The 19296-nt window shown below is 44.9% G+C and overlaps 1 protein-coding gene across 2 annotated transcripts in view; it reads right to left on the bottom strand.

The window, feature by feature from the left end:
* Positions 1–2023: 2023 nt before the first annotated feature.
* Positions 2024–19296, bottom strand: part of LOC148037503 (very-long-chain aldehyde decarbonylase GL1-10-like) — a 34535-nt gene continuing 17262 nt past the window's right edge. The window contains exons 4-6 of one of the 2 annotated variants that reach the window (XM_087676456.1): positions 6648–6795; positions 2296–2328; positions 2026–2179 (exon numbers count right to left, since the gene is read on the bottom strand). In XM_087676456.1, coding sequence (XP_087532582.1) covers positions 2171–2179; positions 2296–2328; positions 6648–6795 — 190 coding nt within the window. In that variant the 3' untranslated portion in view covers positions 2026–2170. Of the gene's footprint in view, positions 2180–2295; positions 2329–6647; positions 6796–19296 lie in introns of both variants that reach the window. The other variant, XM_087676457.1, reaches the window with a different exon arrangement.

The raw sequence follows: 19296 nt of genomic DNA, 5'->3' as shown, positions 1-19296 counted from the left end.
GACAGGTTGAAAATATGCACATTTGGTAAGGCATCTACTATACCCTGCCTAGTGGATTCTCTCGTGGGTATGTGGGAGATGTGATCAGCCATCTAGTGCTGCTTCCCTTTGCGTACAACCACAAAGAAGTTAAATTCTAAAAGCAAAAGTAGCCATCAAGAAATGCGTCCTGTAGCACAAGGTTTATTCACAAGATAAAGCAAGGCTTGATGGTCAATAAAGAAGGTGAAAGGCATAGCTAGAAGATAATGTCAAAATTTCTTTATAGCAAACACCATGGCCAAACCCTCTCTCTCAGTTGTGGAATAGTTCATCCATGTTCATTCATAGGATATGGCCATTGCTTGACCCCGGCATTGCATTTGGTGTCATGGGAATGTTATGAGTCACTACACAAGATCAATGAGGCCGTTAGCCTCTCAAACTTGCTCAAACTACTCTATGAAATTGTACGGGTCATTGCTTGGCTAGTATTTGTCTAGCTACTTTACAATTGTGGGGATTTTTGATTGGCTCTTAGAGCCGTGGGTGACTCCTAACCCTATGAGCAATGAGGTTGCTAGCACTGTTGCACTTTACTCTGCAGACGTATTGTCTATGAGCCACTTCATGAGAAGCTCACTCAGCATCAAATCTTCCTCTAGTGCTCTCTCTCTTTCCATGTTAGGTCCTGTACAATTCCTACTAGCTAGAGCTAAAACACGTCGGACTTCCCGCATCTCAATGTCTTGGTGCAACTTCCTAGTTTGTTGCTCATGGTTGAAAGCTACTATCTTCTGTAGCACTTGCCATGCTAATCTCGTCTCCTCCTCAAGGTCTGCTATGATGTCTTCAGATGGCCTACCATGGTGGTCTATCTAGGTTTATAAGTAGTATTTATTCACCATCTATTGGATGTTGACTAGGAAATCTCCCAAGTCAAGCTCGTCATTCTCACGTTGGAGCTGGATCTTGACATGTATATGGCTTCTTACTCCAGTAGCCTATCGATGAGGCTGATTAGATGCCTCCAATGGTGCCAGTCCTTCGATGCCTCTAGCATTCTATGTTTTCTCTCTCTTGGTCCTACTGGCTATCATCCCTCAAAGTCTAAGGGTTATCTCTTATTAGTGGGTTCGTTCCGCTTCTCTCTCTTGGTCCTACTGGCTATCATCCCTCTAAGTCTAAGGGTTGTCTCTTATTAGTGGGTTTGTTCTGCTTGTTATGTTTGAGTGTGTTCCTTCTTATTAAAAATATCCCTCTTATTATGTTTGCATGTGTTCTACTTGTTATTAAAAATATCCCTCTTATTATGTTTGAGTGTGTTCCTTCTTATTAAAAATATCCCTCAACATACGTTCACTCAATGTGTGCATGTTGATCTTTTTGTGCATGGTGTGAAATCAAGCTTTCAGCTTTCAAGTGCACTTCAAGTGACAAACAATGTAGGGTGTGAATGCAGGATGATGAATGCAGCTCTTGCTCTCCTCTTGTTCCGTTTTTGGGCAAATATGGCTCTAAGCGCAATTGTTAGCCGCTCTTATGGGCTCATTAGGGCCTCTACTATATCTCTTAGCTTGATCAGGGTGTAATCAGGGTCTATGGATCAATTTGGGGCTCTAAATGGGCAGACAACTAATGGATTTGCTACCTGTCGCTTTTAGGTCATCAGCTCATGCTCCACTTTGCGTGTAGTTGGTTGATTATCATAGGGATTTTTTTTCACTTTATGTTATTGATATATCAAAACTATTATGTTTTGTAATTGAAAATCTCACACATAAGAACATACTCAAAAAAGAAGCACCTCCAGTGGGATGTCATGCATATACATCTCATTAGAGTTAAACAACAGCTTTGTATACATGCCATTAATAATATTTTGAATGAAAATTAAAAGGTTGAGAGCTTAGAAAGTTAAATAGATAGAAAATGATTACGCCTAATATATCCATGTGTATATGCATGTTTGATGATCTCTTAGAAGATAAAACCCTAAAATCTCCTAAGAAAAAGACCTCATGTAAGACGAGACTTTAAAAAAAGTGAGATTCCCTTAGGTATGTGAAATGAAATGTTTCCAAAAAAAGATAAATAAATTAATATTTGAATGCATTTACAAAAATAAATTATGGTTATGAAAATTCCCATGGAACCATAAATACTTATAGAAGCTTGAACCTTTAGCCTTTCATGATCTCTGTAAAACACCACAAACTAAAATTACTTAAAATCTTACTATTGCAAACAAATTTAAACTAATACTTAAAAATATAAAATTATTTTGGAAATAATAGGGCAAGTTAAGGATCTTACATTTTTTATCATATCCCTTTTATAGCGATATGCCTGAGGTACAAATCCATCTCAATACAAACATTATGTTGGAGGGCACCTCTCTCTCTCTCTCTCTCTCTCTCTCTCTCTCTCTCTCTCTCTCTCTCTCTCTCTCTCTCTCTCTCTTTGTTTGTGTGTGTGTGTACAATTCTATCAATTTTTATTTAAGCATAAATAAATGATAGTATGTAGACATGAGAATAACATCATAGGGACTTGGACATATTCAGAGGAAGATATGTTTTTATGTGTGACTCTTGTGGGAAATTTTCAAAGGAATCAAGAACTTAAAAAAAAAGCATGTCACACTCTTGGAATACTTAATTTGATCAATTTCAACATTTTATCAAGAAAAGTTATGAAAATGAGCTTTGCTTTCAAATTCACTTTATGGTTATGGAGTTCACTATATGAGCTTGGCTTTCAAATTCACCTTATATTCAAGGGTTAAATACTTATATGAATATGAGATTACCTTTCATGTTCACCTTGTGCTTAGGCAGTTCATGCATTAAAGGCCCTTATTATAACATGCATTAAAGGCCCAATTTGAAAACCCATTATTTTTAAATTTATCATGAGTAAAACACACTTTTTCCTATTCAACCTATGAATACCCCCATTAAATGATATGCTTTTATATATAGAAAATGTCTAAAACAAGGACTTTAAAAATCCCTTTTAGTATCCCATGTGATAGGCTTACATATTTACATACCAAATAGAAGTTTTGTAAATGTTGCTTGCTATATAATGTTTTATGCGATATTTGACCAAAGTAATATGTTCAAATGGAACATTTCTTTAATTCTAGTGATTGAATGAATATATTTTGATATCAAATATGAAAATTATTACACTGTGTCATCCTAGGCACTTTGTTAGTAAAAGTAAATTTTCATCAAACTATATTAGGTCATGCACGTTCTATCCATATTGAGACATTTCTCAAAACTTTACCTATGAAGAAGTAAGAAGGTTATGAAGTTATGGGATATTACATCCATTTGCATGAATTTTCACAAGCTATATGCATAAATATCATGTGATTTATGGGCTTTAAGGGCCTTTAAGCCAATCACAAGTATCTTATGAAACATCATTTTGAGATTTATAAATTTGAAGAAATATGTGAAGTAAGTGATAAAAAACCATTAGTTTGGGGATTTTTCCTAGGTAAATGCACAGATATTTGTGTGTTTTGTCCCCTTCCCTGTTAATTTGCAATAAGTTTTTATTTTCATACTTTTATACACAACCATATGGCTAGATAGAGAAAGCACATGAGAAAATAAGCGTATAGTATCTTAATTAGTTAAGACTATCAATTCCAAGCACATGCTATGACATAACATCATATGATAAAGCTCCTAACATGTCGAGTGCAATTCAAGATATGGAAATGTTAGAAAGTTATCTTTTCCATGATAAGACAATTAAACACTCTTTTTCCCAACAATTCCATGGTGCCTCCAAGATCTTTGGTAAGAAGTAGTGTGTACACTATACTCACACCCTCTTTCACGACATTTTAATGCCTCCATAAATAAAGTAAGACAATTCTTTAGACATTGTTTGCCCCTCTAACATGAATGAGAATACTTTTCAAGGTGACTTTGAAGGAGTCATCTACCTAAAGACCACATAATAAAGAAACTACAAGTGATTATGTATCAATTGTGCATAGTTGTGTGGTATGAATATATATGCATTGATTTCTACTTATTTTTAATGCCTATGCCCATGTACTTGTCTACTCGTATATGCATCTATCTATCTGTCTGTCCATCTACCTAGCTACCTATCCATCTACACCATTGATCCATCTATCTACCATGTACCTAACCACCTACCTATCTACCTACCTACCTACCTACCTACCTACCTACCTACCTACCTACCTACCTACCTACCTACCTACCTACCTACCTACCTACCTACCTACCTACCTACCTACCTACCTACCTACCTACCTACCTACCTACCTACCTACCTACCTACCTACCTACCTACCTACCTACCTACCTACCTACCTACCTACCTACCTACCTACCTACCTACCTACCTACCTACCTACCTACCTACCTACCTACCCACCCACCCACCCACCCACCCACCCACCCACCCACCCACCCACCCACCCACCCACCCACCCACCCACCCACCCACCCACCCACCCACCCACCCACCCACCCACCCACCCACCCACCCACCCACCCACCCACCCACCCACCCACCCACCCACCCACCCACCCACCCACCCACCCACCCACCCACCCACCCACCCACCCACCCACCCACCCACCCACCCACCCACCCACCCACCCACCCACCCACCCACCCACCCACCCACCCACCCACCCACCCACCCACCCACCCACCCACCCACCCACCCACCCACCCACCCACCCACCCACCCACCCACCCACCCACCCACCCACCCACCCACCCACCCACCCACCCACCCACCCACCCACCCACCTACCTACCTACCTACCTACCTACCTACCTACCTACCTACCTACCTACCTACCTACCTACCTACCTACCTACCTACCTACCTACCTACCTACCTACCTACCTACCTCCCTGCCTCCCTGCCTGCCTGCCTGCCTGCCTGCCTGCCTGCCTGCCTGCCTGCCTGCCTGCCTGCCTGCCTACCTACCTAGTTATCTCTAGAGTTTACCTATACCTAGTTATCTCTAGAGTTTACCTATCAACTTGTATGCTATGTCCTTGATTCGTATATATCTCTCTCCATACCTACATACATACATGTATATATTCCCGTTGATTCATCCATTAATCTACCCATGCACCTGCCTGCCTGCTTGCCTGCCTGCCTACCTGCCTACCTGCATGCCTACCTACCTGCCTAGTTATCTCTAGAGTTTATCTATCAACTTGTATGCTATGTCCTAAATCCTTATATATCTCTCTCCATACCTACATACATACATGTATATATTCCCATTGATTCATCCATTAATCTACCTATGTACCTACCACAAATTTATTTGGTTATACATTTTTACACTTATCCATCCATTTTTCCATCTTTTTTTCTTGTCTCATTTTTATGTGCTTTGTCAACTTTTATATCTAGCTCTGAGTGTGCATGCATACACACATGTGTGTGTACCTATGTGTTATTAGTATTTATCATGAGGCTATGGACATAAAATCCTCAGTATCAATCACATGTATGGTTAGGTTCATCTCATAATGAGGCATTCATGCTCATGTCATTTTTATGCATGTAGACTAAGTGGTCTCTTCTATTTTGGAACATCTAGTAGGAATGTTTACATTTGGAGATGCCCTAATTTGTATTTTCCAAAACCATAAGCCTTGATCCACCACAAGTTTACCTTCTCTAGCCTTGATATTACTTCATTGTAGGCATCTTAATGTGGAAATACTTCTATATGGTCCTAAGTGTCATCATTAGGGCCACCAAAGTGCCATGGTTAGAGGCTCCTAAATCATGGTAGAAAGGAAAGTGTCATAGATGCTTGCTTTACTCATTTTTATGTCAAAAATAAATGTTGAAATATTCTCCCCTTAGATCCATAAGAACCATTGAGAACCTCATGCTTGCTAGAAACTCTTTTCCATGTCACATTACTTGAAATGTGGACTAGCATATTTTAACTGCTTAACATGGCTTGTGCAAAGTTTGAGAATATTAAGAAAGCTTTGAAATTTTCTTGTTCTGAGCTAACACATCCTATCACCTATAGACCCTCCCTCAACATGAGGCTTTAAGGAAACTCTCAAGCAACTACACTCACTAAGAAAATTCATTATATATTTGCTTGTGTAAGCAATCCTTTAAGAATCTCTTCATATGAAAAGAAAGGATACTAAGGCTCTCTCCAAACTATGTTTTGATTACACTAGATGCAAATTCTTTCATATTAAGAAAATATGAGTCACCCCTAATAATAACATTCTTGTAATTTGAAGAACTAATGTGACATATGCAATCTATCGTTAAGAAGAACTCCTTAGACATGGTAGTGCATCCAAGTTCACATAGCTCAAGTACGGGACCATGAAAAGCAATGTGAATGGATATTTTGATAGCTTACTTGAAATAACTTGTAATATGGTTTTTAGGAGCCATCAAAGTATTTGTTGGACTTCCTTTTTAATTCTTCATTGTGTATGCTTTTCAATAATATGAATACGATGCTAATGCTTTAATATTGTATATTTTTAAAAATGATATGGATATTAATTCTTTAAGACTTAATAAAAAATCTAAAATATATTTGAAGAAGTAAAATTATCCAAGCATAGTATAACTAATTCAAATGGGATATTACCTTGTTTGTACCGTATATGTAATCACAATATGTAAAAACTGATGCAAAATTACTATGGCTTTTTCCTCCGAGATAATGGTGATAGTCATGGTATTCTGAGCCTCCAAATAATGGAATTAGTTTTGTTGGTGACCAAGAGATTTCATACCTATTGAATGAAAGAATCACAAGTGGACACATGTAACATAACAAAGGTTAGGCTCAACTTTAAAAAAGATTATTTGGTGTGAATAAGATCATACATGTAAGCAAACATAGAGCATTGTAAAGATCTTCTTATCTATATCTAGTAAAAGGATTTACCAACTGGTGTCAAAATTTGCAAAATGAAAGAAGAGATATAAACTTGCATACATAGGGGACATTATATAGTTTAAGTACCTATAATGTATAAAAATCAATTTCCTTAATAGTTTTGACAATCTAGAATAACTTTGACCATATCCAAGGCAAATTCTTGAGATTTCAAATTAGGGACTTTCTCTTTTAACTAAGTAGCATATGGGTCAACCTTCTACATAGGCTGTGTGGAGAGCTCCTAGGTTCATTTAGCATGCATGCAGGTTGGAGCAGGCATATACATGATATGTGCTTCCCTTTACTTCCCATCTCTCTCACCCTAGCTTCCTCTCAATCTGCTCTATTGTATCCATTTCCAACATAGCTCAAACACAAGGACCCTTACAAAACCAATTTTAGAGCCAAGTAGTTTTGGATCTTTGCATATGGAGGTTTGTGACCTCTTCACTAGCACTATCCCTAACAAGAGTGGATCTTGTTTCTCATTTTAGAGTTCCTCTTCTCTCTCTCTCTCTCTCTCTCTCTCTCTTTATCAACCTTAGTTTTTAAATGAATTATTTTCAACCTTATGTTGGCGAAATCCAGTAGAGCTCATAGAGTGTTCTATGTATTTTAACAGTACCCTATAACTTCAAAAGGATGACTTCATCAACTTAGAGGTAAATATGTAATTATTAACCAACTACAAGCCATCAATAAATAAAATTCTTGGATTGTAATGACAATCATATTGTAGAGCCATTTTTAGATATTTTTTACTACAAAATGCATATTGAAAATAGCCTACATAATGGGATATGGCACAACTATTTTGTTGAAATTTGCTACAATAGTAGTATGAAACAAACCTAGTCACTACTTATTATGAAGCGTAAAGCAATTGGAGATACTAGGGAAAAGGGGGTCTATTAATCTACCCATAGTACCTCCACTCAGGTAGTGTTTTATGCCTATGTGCTACTTATAGACTATAGATCTACCAAGGCATCCAATACACATACATTTCTAGAAGCATTTTATACTTGTCTTGAAAGGTTTGAACAACTTAGTCCACATTAGTAATGATTGCAACAATGAAGCAAGGAAAGTATGACAAATATGCATAGTAATTAGATCCAACTCATAGTGTATTAAACATACTAAATGTGCATCAATTTCACAACCAAGATTGTTGAAAACAATTGTGCGGAAGAGAACAGCCAAGCCTTGCTATAGGGTAGTACAAGATAAAGACAAGGAATAGTCCATATTCTTCCTCTCTCTCATTTGAATCATGGAGTAGGCTTAGAAGGTTACAAAACTTGTCCAATGTATGCTTGACAAGTAATCTAAAGAGTAGATCTTCAACCCATCATACCAAACATAATGTTTAGAATTGAGGGGAGAAGGAAGAGTACTCCTCACCTAAAAGTGAAAAAACTTTAGCCACCAAGAGAAAGTAGATTTTTATCATAATTTGGAACCCTAAACAAGGGCTTACAAGTTTTTGAATGTATACCCATGTAAACCATTCAAAGAGTTACAACTTAATCCTTGTAGGGTCCAAGAGTCATAATCATGATATAACTTCTAGTTATTCCTAAAACAAAAGAGTGTCAACCCTTTTTTTGTATTCTGTCATCTACTAATATGTCAGGGATCATGCGTGTGCAGGTGTGTGTGTGTACATGAACACATTGTGCATGTGCATGCTTGTGTCTATTTTTTTTTGCAAGTAAAACGTGGCTGATTATATTACTAAAAAAGTTGATTACAATAGAGTGCTCATGCTCAACAGACTAGCTGGAGCTGAAGCAAAGTCACTAGTACATCATGTATACAAGCCTCTCAAGGTGGTCTAGGGGGGATGGGGGCAAGAAGCCGGGGGGGTATATTGCCAAATGGGCTGCTTGCCTACATCACAAAGAACAGACCTTGGCTAACCCAGGTATGCATAAAATGACCACAGAGCTCCTAACAAGCCCTGGACTTGCCCTGCACCTGATCCCATTGGCCACAGAGGGAATGGATGATGAAGGTCCATAGCTTTGCTAAGGTCGCATGTGCTAAAAGTCTCTCTCTGTCGAAAGTTGCCTGGCATCGCGTCTTCCAAATATGCCATCTAGTAAGACTTCCTATGATCTCCCATACCTCCGAGCAGTTTGCTATGGGCTCCAATACACTTGGTGGATGGGTAGAGCCTCCAGACTGATCGCTGTGCATGACCCTACCTCGATCATGAAAATCGTGTCCTGCATCCCGGCCTCATACAAAAGGTCCTGGCTGACTGCCTACCAACAGAAAGCTCCCCATGAGATACACCCAAGGCTAGGCACTATATGTCGAAGGATACGGCATGCTCCTCTCCACATGAGTTGCGCCTCCTCACAAGACTAGAGGCAGTGCTTTGGGGTTTCCAGATGCTGCCCTGTGAAGCGCTTACAACCTCCCTCCGTCTACATCTGGACAAGCCAGCTTTCCACCGCCAAGCCTCCATGTGCCACCAGCCATAAAAAATACGACACCCTCCTCGACCTCCAGCTATCCCATAGGCAGCGCCAGAAGGTCCATCGAAAGGGTTCGGTGATGCTCTGCTCCACCCAGTGCCTACTGTGTGATAGTGCCCAGTCCATATCCTCCTACATCAGTACATGTCTGCCAATCCTGGCAGTGTACTCTAGGAACCTGGGTGGCTTTTTGGCGACCGCAGAGGTCAGCCATAGCCACTCTCCTGGATCCCACTCCAGCTCATCAAGTGATCTGCCCTCCTAGATCCAAAGGCTCCACTCCTTGAGCTCCTTCCAGAAAACATAAGGGTCTAGTCGCCAAGTCTTCCCCTAAAGACCCACCACCCAAATCCTCCTCCACAAAAGGGTGGCAATCCCCTCATCGTGATGCCCTCTATCAAGGGCCAGACGTCTCCCCCTCCTGAAGGGCGAAGAAGGTCCCCTGCAGGGCACCACCCACTCTACTTGCCACCTAAAGGGGGATGCCTGCTGGAGAGAACCTAGCTGCCCATACCTCCCAGGGCTCTATCGGCTCTTGTATCAGGGGGGCAAGCCACTCCGGAGGTATTGCTACATCTATCTCTTTTCTCCTCAACTCCACTCCTCTCGGGCAACCTGATACTCGCTGTAGCACCTCCTCATCTGCCATCCTGTACACCTCTTGCCATGTCCTGATGGAATGACCTCCCACCCAGCCCACTGGATGTGGGGGCGCTCACCTAACTGTGCCCCTTCCTGAACTTTGACTTGGAGGTTCCAGATCACCGGCTGAAGGTCTATTTCCTCCTGGCAACCTGGGGGGATCTGGATTAGGGCCTTATGAAGGCCCTGCCACAAGCGGAGTAGACTGCAAAGGAAAGGTAATCTGGGTGTGATCTAGGTTGATGTGATGATCCATCTCAAGGATGGCCTCCACTCACCGCCAAGCCTTGGTTTATAGTCCTGAAGGCTCTCCTATAGTAAGACCTTCCAGGACTGCCCACCTAATGTGAGACTGCAGACAACTAGCTTGCCCAAGAGGGCCATACTCTGATACTCTGGGTCTATGATCCCAATGTCTCCCTTTGATCGATGTCGTATGATGGTTGCCCATGCCACCTTGGCCCTGGAGTCCCTGGAGCCATCAGACACAGACCAAAGGAAATTCCGCACTAGGCGACGAAGCTACCCTATGCACGATGAGGAGAAGCATCAACACGAGACGATGTACCAGGCCGTTGCTAGGAGGACTTGGTTAACCACCAGGGCTCAACCGGCTAGTGAGAGGTGAACCATGCTCCAGTAGGTCAGTTCCCTCCAAATAGAATCAAGGACAGGAAGAAATTGCTGGGTAGGAGCGATGTTGAGTCCCACCTGGAACCCTAGGTATCGAACGATCTGCCCTTTGCTCACCCATCTAAATCCCAGGTGGACGCCCCACTCTGTGCTGGAGTCCGGGTCTGTGAGAAAACCAACCGACTTTTTCCAGTTGATTTTTGCTCCCGTTGCAATACACAATACGTCAAGAGCCAGCCTCATTCTCTCTAGCATCACCTCATCGTCCTCTATGTAGAGGCCTGTGTCATATGCGTACTCTGAGTCTAACAACTCAGTCTCCTCTCTCACTGGAAGTCCAAGGCTGCATAATCCACTCACACGTGACCTGAGAAAGTGAGACATCGCCTCTGCGAAGAGTAGGAACAGGTATGGGGCCAGGGGACAACCCTGTCAAACCGATCTCTCTAGGCGAAACTCCTCCCCTCGCCTTCTACCTATGAGAACCCTATTGGTGGCCGCTCTGTACAGGCTAGAGACCCTGCGAATCCAAGCATGGGGGAATCCCAACTTCACCATGGTGCCTCTAGGAAATCCCAGTCCACCCTGTCATAAGCTTTCTCGAAATCCAAGAGTAATACTACTAGTCTTTGCCCATTGTGCTGAGCCCACTTTGTCACCTCAAAGAATGTAAATACATTGGCTAGGATGCTCCTATCCTAGACAAAGCCTGTTTCTGTGTCATGAATGATATCTAGAAGCACGGGGCATAATCGCCTACCAATCATCTTTGCCAATGCCTTATAGGCCACTGATAATAAAGTGATCGGTCTCCACTAAGAGAGCTCCAACCGGTCTCCCCCTTTGGGGAGAAGACTGATAAGGCCTGCCAAGAGACTCCCTGGCATCTGTCTTGAGGTGAAGATCTCTTGGAAATCCCTCAGTAGGGGGTCCTTCACCACTTCCTAGTAGGTAGCAAAGAAAGCCTTAGAGAGGCCATCCTCCCTCGGGCATTTCTGCCCATCATCCTGTGTATGGTCATGTGTATGGAAAGCCTCCTCTAATTCCTTCTCTGTGAAGGGGGCTAGGAGGAAGTGTCCTATCTCCTCTATGACAAAGGACGGGATGTGATCCCATACCTACTGTCTGTATCTCTATCCTCTAGCTGAAGCTGTCTCCTGCTAGAAAAAGCACGTGTAATAGTCGATGGAAATCTCCATCACCTCATCAGAGCTAGAACGGGTCCTCCCATACTGATCTCGAAGGCTGCGTATCTGCTCTCCTGCGGTGTGGGGCTGGTGCACCTGGAAGAACTCCCTAAACATCATGTCCCCCTTTCGCACCCAAAAGGCTATTGAGGTGCAGAAAGAGAACTCTGAGGACCTGTCCTCTAGGCCAGCAATGGTTGCATGCATGCGCACCTCCTGTGCGTGGAGGGTGGGATCCCTTGGTGCCTGTTACAATAATCTCTGTGTGGTTGCAAGGTCCCACCGGAGTGCTCTCTCCTCCTCCCAACACTGCTGCCTGGCTTGTATGGCTGCCTCTTGGCAGATTCTACTTGACTCAGCTAGGATCTTTGCAACCTCCTCTGCTATCTGATCCCTCATGTCCCACTCTCTGGTCCAAATCTGCTCTATCTATCTCAACACCTCCTCCCTCCTATAGATCGAGTCCGGGATCCGAAGATCATGTATGTAGGGCGGATGTTGGGGGGTCAAGTGTCAGGAGAACCAGATAACGTGGTGCCTGCCAACTACTCAATCTGGCCTCTAGGAGAGTCTTCCCACTCTCCCACATAAAACTTGTCCAACCGCTCTAGTAGGGCTCCCCCTAGCCACATGTATCCCCAAGAGAAGTCCAATGACCTCTCCCTCCTGTGGAAGGCAGGGTCTTTCCAGGCATCACATGCTTTGCAAGTAAAAAGACATCCCACGCCTCCTGCTCCTCCCCAGCCATGCCCTAGTAGTTTCTTCCTCTGCCCTGATGGTCCTCCAAAGCCTCCAGGTTGTTGAAGTCTCCTCCAACAATCCAGGAGTCCACCTTTGGGAGTCTAGCTGCAATCTCCACCTAGAACTTGTTGCGTGCCCTAACCTCCATAGGGCCATAGACATTGAGGACTCCAATACATGAGTCCCCAATATCTAGTCTAATCCATGGAACCCTTCCTGCCACGATCGCCCCGTGGTCTCGTACACAAGTGGTGAGACTCGCGCCAATAGAGGTGCATACGCCTTCACTCTTGTCGTGGGCACCTATGGCATGCTCCTAATAAGTGTGTGAGCTGCCCGGAAGTACCTTCCCAACCCACTGAGCCTAGGCAAGGGTGAGCTTATGCTCCTATAGAAGCAAGATGTTGATCTGTCTGACAAGGGCAGGTTGCAACTCCTACTGAACAATCAACTTCTTGGAGCCATGTGCCCCACTGTAGTGGAGACTGTTCACATTCCAGGATGCAAGATGTAAGCTCATGGGGAAACCTGTGACTGACCGAACAGGCATTTGCTCGGTGTGGATGCTGTAGATGAGGAGGAGAGACTGTGAGGCATGCAAGTGCGCTTTGGCACCGGTTTGGATGGTGAACTGTAGTCCCCCATGGTGGCCCTCGGCCGGGACCATAGGGGTGATAGATGCTCCAGGTGGTACTATCAATGCATCTATCAGCCATGCTAAAAATCGCAACTCTGTACATTGGTAGAAGTAGGCCTCTTGTGCCAAGGGCCACTCGATCATGTCCCTCGAAACTCTCCACTATGGAGGGGCTCAAAAGATAATGCTCAAGTGTGGGACCTCAGCGCTAGCCCACCAGTTAATGTCCATCATGCAACCTGGCCACTATTGTGCAAACAGTGCTAATCCTTCATCACCCATCCACTGGGAGATGTGATCCGCTATCTAACTCTTCAACTCCTCCTCAATCTATGTAGTCGTTCACTCCCCTGAGTACGATGATTGAAGAAAAATAGCGTAGTTTGGTCCATCCAGTGGTACTAGTAGGTGGACCTTGCCCCTACTTGACTTACGAACCACGAAGATCCCCACCTCTAGAGGTAGTACGAACTCTCCGCGCTCCACAACTCGCAGTAGGACCATGGGCCACTGCGGAAGAACGCTTGTGGCAACAGCTGTGCCTATCTCCGGAATGTGTGGCAGGTGGTAGGGGTGGATGAGCTGGTGACTGTGTGGGAGGGGGAAGACTGCTGGTGCGTGGAGGAGGTAGGTGTGTGTGGCTCATCACCTCCTATGGGAGGAGGGGGGGTGGGTCTAGAGGGGCTCACCTGACCTGGGTACGGATCAAGGGGGGTGCTCGGTAGGGGGGGAAGAGGATCGAGGGATGGTGGGATGGCTGGAGATGCATGGCGGATGTGGGGGGGGGGGTGATGGCCCTAGCAAGGGGGGGCTATGGGCCAAGGTCAATGGGGGGAGGGGGAGCATGGGATGTGGGGGTGGGTGAGGGGCCTGTGGGCACTCTGATGAGGCACTTTGTGGCGTGGGTGGAGAATGTGGGGGGCTGTGGAGTGCTCTGTCGAGAGGGGGTCGCTCGCCCACCAACACCCTGCTGAACGAGGCTAGGTCTAAGGAGCCGGTTGCGGCCCCCCTTGCCGTCTCCCTCTTTGTCGTCTCTGAACCCGTGTGAAATCGTCAGCGTCCACCTACAGACATGTGGGCGGAGCCGCCTTGTCTCCGAAATGCATACAAACTGTTGCCTGATGCCCAAAGTCGTGGCAGCGCAGGCACTACCCTGGTTGCCCAGTCAGAATGACATGCTGCCTAAAGGAGTGCCCGCCTTCCTCAATCTCTAGGAACTATGGGATATTCTTGACCTCTTTCACAGCCACCTATACCTTTGGGACTCCTGCTGCTGTCACTACATCCACGAAAGACGCGGGAAGGACAGTGCCGTAGAGCCGTCCAAAGTCTTCCACCAACTAGCGATACTCAATTGCCATGAGAGGGAAAAGAAGGGTGACCTGGTGCCGAAGAAACCTATTGTGGAGTGCAAACGCCTCCACAGTAAAGCCACTATACCAAGGGACCATGTCAGGGAAAAGAAGGGTGATCGAGTGCCGAAGAAACCTGTTGTGGAGTGCAAACGCCTCCACAGTAAAGCCACTATACCAAGGAGGGTGACTAGGTGTCGAAGAAACCTGTTGTGGAGTGCAAACGCCTCCACAGTAAAGCCACTATACCAAGGGACCATGTCAGGGAAAAGAAGGGTGACCGGGTGTCGAAGAAACCTGTTGTGGAGTGCAAACGCCTCCATAGTAAAGCCATTATCGTCATGCCAGGGAAAAGAAGGGTGACTGGGTGCCGAAGAAACCTGTTGTGGAGTGCAAACGCCTCCACAGTAAAGCCACTATACCAAGGAACCATGTATATGGCCCCCTTTGTGGGCGCATATGGTGAACAGGCGAGTAGCTCGCAAGCTACATTTGCCGAGTTGAGCCGGACCATGAAGATCCCTTGGCCCAATAGGACCGCCTCCATGATCTGCGGGGCACAATGATCACATGGGGTGGGTGGGTTAGCTTGGGCGACGTGATGGGCAGGAGAGAATTTCAAGAAGATTGAAGAGGCCGCATGCCTGTGTCCATAGGTGCACACCTTAATGGTTAAGCCATGAAAGAAGACATGCAACTTTGATTTTTCAGTTTATACTAGCTAGTTCCAATAGCCAATTATTGTTGCTAAAAAACTCACTACTTTTGGATATTTTGGTTTGAGCTTGATCTTCCAGAAAAACTTATAGTTTGTTCTTGAGAATCCATATGAAGGAAGAAGTGAGAACCCCCTTTGCAAATGGAATATTTATTTCCCTCCAAGCTCTATCCTGGAAGTACAATTATACAATGACCATATTCCCATGCACATTTAGAAAAAGGTAATTTTATATCACCCTTTAATAGAAAGAAAGAAGACAAAATTACCTGTAATGAATGGGGATCATGGGAATATGGCATGGGAACATACTAGTCACACTGACGGTATATAAGGTGTAAGAGGGTATTTTGAAGCATCACAGAAATTATCAAGAAACTCTCTTTTCACCTTCTCAAGCTTTCATGGCTTCCTCTTCTTCTTCCTCTTTCCCTCTTTCTCTCTCTTCTCCTTGCCTTTCTCTCTCCTCTCCCTCTTCTTCTGCAGTCCTTCTCTCTCTCTTTCCCCTTAGTTAGGACAATTAGGTCTCCTTCGTTACAAGTGGTATCAGAGCTTTGTCCTTGATCCTTCTCTTTCCCCATAGATTTAAGGCCCTCACAGTTTCCCACAGTTAGAAAGCTCCAGTTACATCTCTTTCACATGTACACAGGAGTACTCAGGCAAGCTGTCAGCCCTCTTGAAGTCTGTGGCAGCCTTTCTTGGAGCTTTCCCAAGAACCATGGACAAATCTAGAGGCGGGTAGACAAATTTGACAGGTCGTCACTAATTTTCATGCAAGTTTTTTTTAAGGTTTTTGGCAAAAAGGAGGGCAGCATAGTTAGAGAAGGCCAAAGACTCAGTTACTTTTCAAGAAGACCTTCTCTCTCCTCTTTTCCCAAGCTGCCATGGAAGCTCTAGCTCAAGAATCTGAGGAATTCTTCTCCCCCTCCTCTTCCTTAGCAAGTTGGGCTGGTCCTAAGGTGTTCCCCTCAGTGAGAGAAGCACAGTGAGTAGCAGCACCACGTGGTTCAGCCCTGCCTGTGGCCCCCAAGAGCAGCCCAAAATTTGTGGCACAAAAAACGGGCTGCTTCCTGGCTTGCAGGGCAGCCCCCCCAGCCCTCCCCTCCTTCCTAGCTTCAGTCTTGGTCCTTGGCAATCTTCTTGGTCAGCATCAGTGACATTTTTCTCAGCCCTTGGACTCCCCTTTGGCACTCAAGAGACCTTGGTCTGGTGCAGTCCATGGCAGCCATGGAACCTTGGCATCAAGCTCAGAAATCGTGAAGATTTTGGTCTCTCCTTGGTCCCCGGGAGTCCCCTCTTGAACATTGCTCAAGATTTCAGCCATCAAGAAGAACGGGAAGAAGATTACAAGCAAGATTTGAAGGCATGCACTTGTGGGCAGCCATGGCTATGGAGTAGGACCTCCATTTCAGCAAGAACTCTCATGGAGAGGTCCTGAACCATCCTGCCCCAAGCTTTCTTGAAGAAGCATACCCATTTTGGAGCCATGGAGCATTTGGGATCAAATGGAGCTCTCATGGAGGACTGAGGTGGCATCCGTGGCTGCCTTCTTCTCCAAAAGACTCAAGGTAACTGTTTCTTGGCTCTCATTCTCTCCGTTTAAGCCTCTTGTTGAATCACATCCATTTGTTTGAGAGAATGTATGAGTCCAAGTAGATAATAGGAGACCCGGACCTTGAATGCATGCTGATTAATTGCCCCAGTCATTTCTCTTTGATCTTATAGTGCTGAAATGGATTTTACTCATGTTGAAGCTTCATTGTGATTATATTTTGCTTACCCATAACCCATTTGGATTTTGTGAATTGTCTGAGCCAAGAAGTGATAAAAATCCATTGTATAAGGGTGAGTAGGCAGTGAGTCACTGCCGGTAAGCTCCCTGTCCCTATTCCCATTCCAACTCCATGCACTTTATGAAAAGCCCAAAATTTTGATTCCAGAAATGCATCTCATGCTGGTTGTTTAATTAATAAATGTCTGCCATGTATATTCCGGGTGAGGAAAAGCCCGATGCCAGGCGAGGTGGCAATACAAAAGAGGGGTGACCCCCCTTGCCATCAAAGACCCTGAAGGGGTGCACAACCCGGCCCGGGGGGAACTTTGCCCACCTCCCGGTGATCCGGAGCCCAAAGAATTATTGCAGGTGTAGGTACATTTGATGGAATAGCCCGAACCCTGATCACTTGAGCCTACAAACCCCTACATGTATTGGTAATGTCATAAACCGCCTGGTAATGTATGGTGGATGCAATGCAAGAAGGGCAGAAAATGCAATATGGAACTGGTCTAAGCAATAAGATATGGATGAAATGAATGTATGGCTTTATGGGTCATTGAGAGCCACCATTGAGGCCTTGCATGTCTAGGATAAGACCCTCACCATTGGGATAAAGAATGCTTCTTGAGGGAGCCTTTGCAAGGTATTGCATACAGCTAGTCCTACACAGTCAGCTCACAAGAATTGATTACAACAAAGCCTCTTTTTGTGACTGAGCGCAAGATCTATAGCTTGACTTGAAGAGGGAATTTTCCCCTTCGATCTGAGCTAAAAACCTCCCCATTCTACCCTACGGTTTGGGAGATACACTCAGTTTTGTACCCAGAGGCACTGTGGGACAAGCAGCAGTCCTACACAGTCAGCCCGCAAGAACTGATTACAGCAAAGCCTTCTCGTGTGACTGAGCATGAGCTCTATAGCTTGATTCGAAGAGGGCATTTTCACCTTCGATCTGAGCTAAAAACCTCTCCATTCCGCCCTACGGTTTGGGAGTTACACTCAGTTTTGTGCCCAGAGGTACTGTGGGACAGGCAACAGTCCTACACAGTCAGCCCACAAAAAGTGATTATAGAAAAGCCTTGATCATTTACTATTGGAGATATTTTTATATAGTCTCGTAGAGGGGATCAAGGGCTTTCATTTGAATCAAAAAGTTTGGCAATCGGAGTTTCCTAGCTCAAGTTATCATCATTTCTGTAACAGGGGGTCTGGTAGATTGCACTTGGAATGGCAGGCCACAAGGGTAAAGTAAAGGCCCAGGAGGAATTTCAGCATGAAATAAGGGACTCCCATGCCTCAATGAACGATCCTAGTTCAGCCCAGGAGAATCGTGAGGACTTGTTTGAAGAAGGTGCCCCCGAGATAGATCGTTTGTCTCTGCTCAACCAAACCCTATGCCAACATGAGACCCGCCATGCTGATCGACATTGAGAGATGGAGCAACGCCACAGGGAGATGGAAACCCGCCAAGATCAGCGTCATTCTGAGATGATGGCTAAGATGGAATTACTCATAGAGCGCATGGGCGCCGTCATTCCCACCATTGCCCCCTCCTCGGATCGACCCTAGGAGTATGTCCCTCCCCGTGAGGCTAACCGCCCTTCCCCCTTGGAGACCGGGCGCAGCCCACAAGATCTTGGTGGTACCCATGGCATTTCCCATAGCACTTATGAGACGGGTGAGCCCTCCGCTCGGAATGATGAGCCCCTCCTTCCCTCCCCCGTCCCGAAACCTTCCAGCCCATCATTGGCATCCCAACTTCCTCGTAACGGAAGCTACTTGCACACTCAAGGGAATGGCCCCAATGCAAACCCTGGGCAACATGGATTGCACGGAGTGCATGGGCAGCATGCATATGGCAATGGGCAGCATGCATATGGCAATGGGCAGCATGTATATGGTAATGGACAGCATGGACATTTTGGACAGCAAGGTCCTAATGGGCAATTTGGTCCTCATGTAATGCACAGCCAGCATGGCCCCCATGGGAATTTTGGACAGCAAGGCATGTATGGGCAGCATGTAGCACATGGCATTCATGGGCAACTAGGCCCAAAATGAGCTGCGTGACAAGATCGTGTTTACAAAATTCAATGGGCAATCCTCATCCCTAGCTGAACTAGAGGAATGGACCTCTAAATTGGAAGCCTATTTTCTCATCTACCCTCGTACTGAT

The sequence above is a fragment of the Lygodium microphyllum genome, chromosome 4, assembly GCF_053477565.2.
Source record: "Lygodium microphyllum isolate KBCC chromosome 4, Lygodium_microphyllum_v1.1.10, whole genome shotgun sequence".
In the NCBI taxonomy this organism is placed as follows: Eukaryota; Viridiplantae; Streptophyta; class Polypodiopsida; order Schizaeales; family Lygodiaceae; genus Lygodium; species Lygodium microphyllum.
The sequence above is the reverse complement of the archived record's forward strand: the minus strand, read 5'-3'. Positions and strand labels throughout refer to the sequence as shown.